General features: G+C 40.4%; 1 protein-coding gene across 1 annotated transcript in view; it reads left to right on the forward strand.

The window, feature by feature from the left end:
- LOC132839805 (uncharacterized) overlaps positions 1-2748 on the forward strand; it is a 3047-nt gene extending 299 nt beyond the window's left edge. Inside the window, exons 1-3 of the mRNA XM_060860979.1 lie at positions 1-216; positions 1269-1302; positions 1585-2748. The exon at positions 1-216 is cut by the window's left edge and continues 299 nt beyond it. Of these exons, the coding sequence (XP_060716962.1) occupies positions 1-216; positions 1269-1302; positions 1585-1991 (657 nt within the window). The 3' untranslated portion in view covers positions 1992-2748. The remainder of the gene's footprint in view (positions 217-1268; positions 1303-1584) is intronic.
- Positions 2749-3561: the final 813 nt, after the last annotated feature.

Consider the following 3561-nt stretch of genomic DNA (forward strand, 5'->3'; position numbering starts at 1 on the left):
CTCCAGCCCGTCCCTCGGCAGCGCAGCAGGTGCTTGGACGTGTTCCTGCTCTGCTCCGTTATCATTCTGTTCGTCATGGTGCTGTCCGGTCTCGCGCTCGGGTTCTGGGTCATTAAAGACCTGCGCGCTGAGATGAAGCCTCCTTTCGGTCAGCTGGAAGGCATCAAGAGCCCCATAATCAGTGACATTCCGAAAACGATCGAATCCTCCTACAAGGTAAGTGAATGAGTACTGAATGTGTCGGGTTTGGGTGTGAGTTATTAATTAGAGCATTGGTGTCCAGTCTTATCAACAAAGGGCCGGTGTGGTGCAGGTTCTCATTCCAACCAAGCAGAATCCACACCAGAGTCTATACTAAAAGCCAAGAACAACTGATTAAACAGGTGCAATCAGGTGTAGCTTCTGCTTGGTTTGTATCTTATTGGTGGATAAGATTGGACACCGCTGAATTAGAGATTTAAGCGGTGTAGAAAACTGCCACAGCCCTGATCCCTGTGACTCGTGTTAATAATAGTGTTAGTGATCGTGTCCCTGTGCTGCACGTGTCACTACCTGACAGATGTAAACAAGCTTGACACGAAGGGCTGTTTATCTGTAATAAACGTCTTCTTACACTTTTATGGGACATTTAGGATTTAGTTCTGTCATTTACACCTGGTCCATATTCAATAAATAATGGTGTTGATTGTCTCGGTCAGTGACAGTGATGTTTCTGAGGAACACAACACGAGTAATCATAGTCAGATATTAATAATATTCATTTGTGACATTAATAATAAATAAAAAAAACAACAGATGAGGATTTTGTTAGGTTCTTCAATTAAGTCAAAACTATTACACTACTAAATTATCTGTATATAGTAAATTACATTGTAGAGTTTAGCCAAGTATGCCAATGTTGTTGTGTGTTAATGTGTGCTGTGTTAAGCATGTGTAAGCTTAATGAGTGTGTAAAGGTGTGCAACAGCTCAGGTGAAACGATCAGTTATTAATGACCGTGAACCACCTTCTACCCACATTCACTGTTATTCACGTCAGTATCAGATGGAAGCAAAACAAACAGAGATGAACTGATTTATAGCCTGAGGGTTTGGTGTAACTGCTGGGATCGATTATTGGGTGATTAGACGTGTTGTCAGTGTTTTATCGAGTGTGTGGGCGAGGTTTGTTCTCAGAGAACAATGAATGGCAAATGATGGTTTTCAGTGAGAAAGTGGTTAGTTTTATCTGATCATTAATGTCTTTCTCTTTCACTTTGTTTCTTTCAGGCGCAGAATTTCGCGTATTTTATTCCCCAGACCGGTAAGTGCTCACTTTTAGATTTTTATCTCTTTGTGGTTTTCAGAACATACCCAATGGAGGGTTGGTGGAATGTGTCATAATGTTTGAAGTTTTTATGCAAACATACAAAGTGAAAGTATTATAATTTATTACAGTTCTTTAGTATATTTCCTTTAGAATTTTTTAGGAAATTATGTAATATTTCCTCATCAGGGCCACCAACTAATTTTTTATACACATCTAGAGATATGCAGACGAGCTCAAATGCACGTGCTAAGTGTCTCCCTGATTTTCTTCCTGCAGGTGAAGTAAAAAATGCCAGTATGCTGTGGAAACCAATCGAATACTTAAACTCCAGCACCATAGGCTCAAGCTACAGCTTTGAACCAACTAACGGAGTGCTGACGGTGAATCGGGACGCTTCTTACTTCCTGTACACTCAGCTGAACCTGACCTGCGTTCATCGCTGCGGTAAAGGAACCCTCAGTGTCACCTTCGAGAATAATAAGAATGAGGAGCTCCTGACCTGCTCACTTCACCTTCCAAAGATGCCTTCAACATCTAATCATGTAGTGGAAAAATGTTGGACCGTGATTCCTCATCTTGTTAAAGGAACCCGGCTGAATGCCAGGATGCACGGCTTCGTGGCACCACAGGGATGGAGTCTCGATCTTAACCACTCCGGATTTGGCATGTTCCTGATTGAGTAGAGGATGGGACAGATGTTCACCAGCAAATAGAGACAGAGTGTGAAGCCTATGTATGAAACTATATGCTATTACAGGGTGCGGACTCGAACAATGCTTGAAGAGACCTCAAGGGTTCTCATTTTTGCACTTTTAGAAATGTGCTGATGTGAAACATCACAAACACCTTATTAGTGCAATATTGTACCTTTTTGGTGGAATCTCAAAAACAGAATTATGGGATTTTCTTTCCAGAGAACATTCAGTTCTGGACATTTCTATCCTATTGATGTAAAGGCACTGATGATCTTAAGCTTTCATGATAACTGATATCAGTATTATGCATCCTGGATAACGCGGTATATTGTATTGGTATATTGCTGCTTTCTCAGGTAGAACTTTCTTGAAGCACTATTTATATTTTTATACTAATTATAGTAATCTATTTATATACTGTTTGTACATATGCATTTTTATTCTTCAGGTATTTATGTTATTTGTTGCAAAACTGTTGTATTGTAAGACAGCAGGTAATTTTTACTGTTACACAGTAGCTGAAGAGTAGACGTCACTACAGCCTGTGGCCACACACACGGCTAATCGCAGACACAGAGCGCTGACTAAAGTGCCTTTAAATGGGAGTGCAGACGTCCTGTATGCTTCTTCATCACAATGTGGCGAAAATGTAATGTCTCTCTGACAGAGACCAATGATGTGGTTTTATATTCAGGAATGTAATGCTATCATGTAGTCAATAAAAGAGACAATATTGTACATCTAACCCAGTGTACCTTCATTTACATACACCTTATCATAAATAATCTCCCCTTGTGTATACGTGTTCCAAACCATGCACCCTGTTCACTACCTAGGCCAAAATTCACTATCATTACTGCATTAACAGATACACACTGTAAGGCTGAAGGTTTGCAGACATTTTCCCATATGTGCTTCTTCTCCAAACTGATGCCAAAAAGCAAGAAGTACATATTTGTACTGAATGTCTTCTGTGTGTAAATGTACACTTTCCATTCACTGGAACTCCAAACTGGAGTCCAAACTCTGCTCCATCATGACATGTACACAAAACCCCTGAGACATGATGTGGAGGTTGGAATGAAGAACTCGAGTGTCCTGCACTGAGCCCTGACTCTGACTCAACACCACTGAACACTTTTGGAATGAACTGGAACTGGAGTCTCATCAACATCCCAACATCAGAGTCTGATCTCACTGATGCTAGAACAGCACAAAGCAGGGAACAAATCTGGTGTGAAAGGTTCAACCAGCAGATGTGGTGGTAACACGTACGGGTGCACATTATTTTGGACTGTACTAACAGGGTGTAAAGGGTTCTGAACCCATATGGCAATATTACACAATCAATAAAACAACAGCAACAACACAAATTAGAAAATTTAGAACTTTTTTGTGTTGAGATTTTCAATTATAGCATTTTTTTTTTTGGCTTGCGAATGAAAAATGACATCATTAGCGCATTTCATCAGTAGCTGAGTTTACAGGCCTAAATGTCTTCGCTTACTTGCCCCCTAGTGGAATAATAGGAACTAGCACTTTATTCTACATCTTTCAG

The sequence above is a fragment of the Tachysurus vachellii genome, chromosome 24 (genome assembly GCF_030014155.1).
Source record: "Tachysurus vachellii isolate PV-2020 chromosome 24, HZAU_Pvac_v1, whole genome shotgun sequence".
NCBI lineage: Eukaryota > Metazoa > Chordata > Actinopteri > Siluriformes > Bagridae > Tachysurus > Tachysurus vachellii.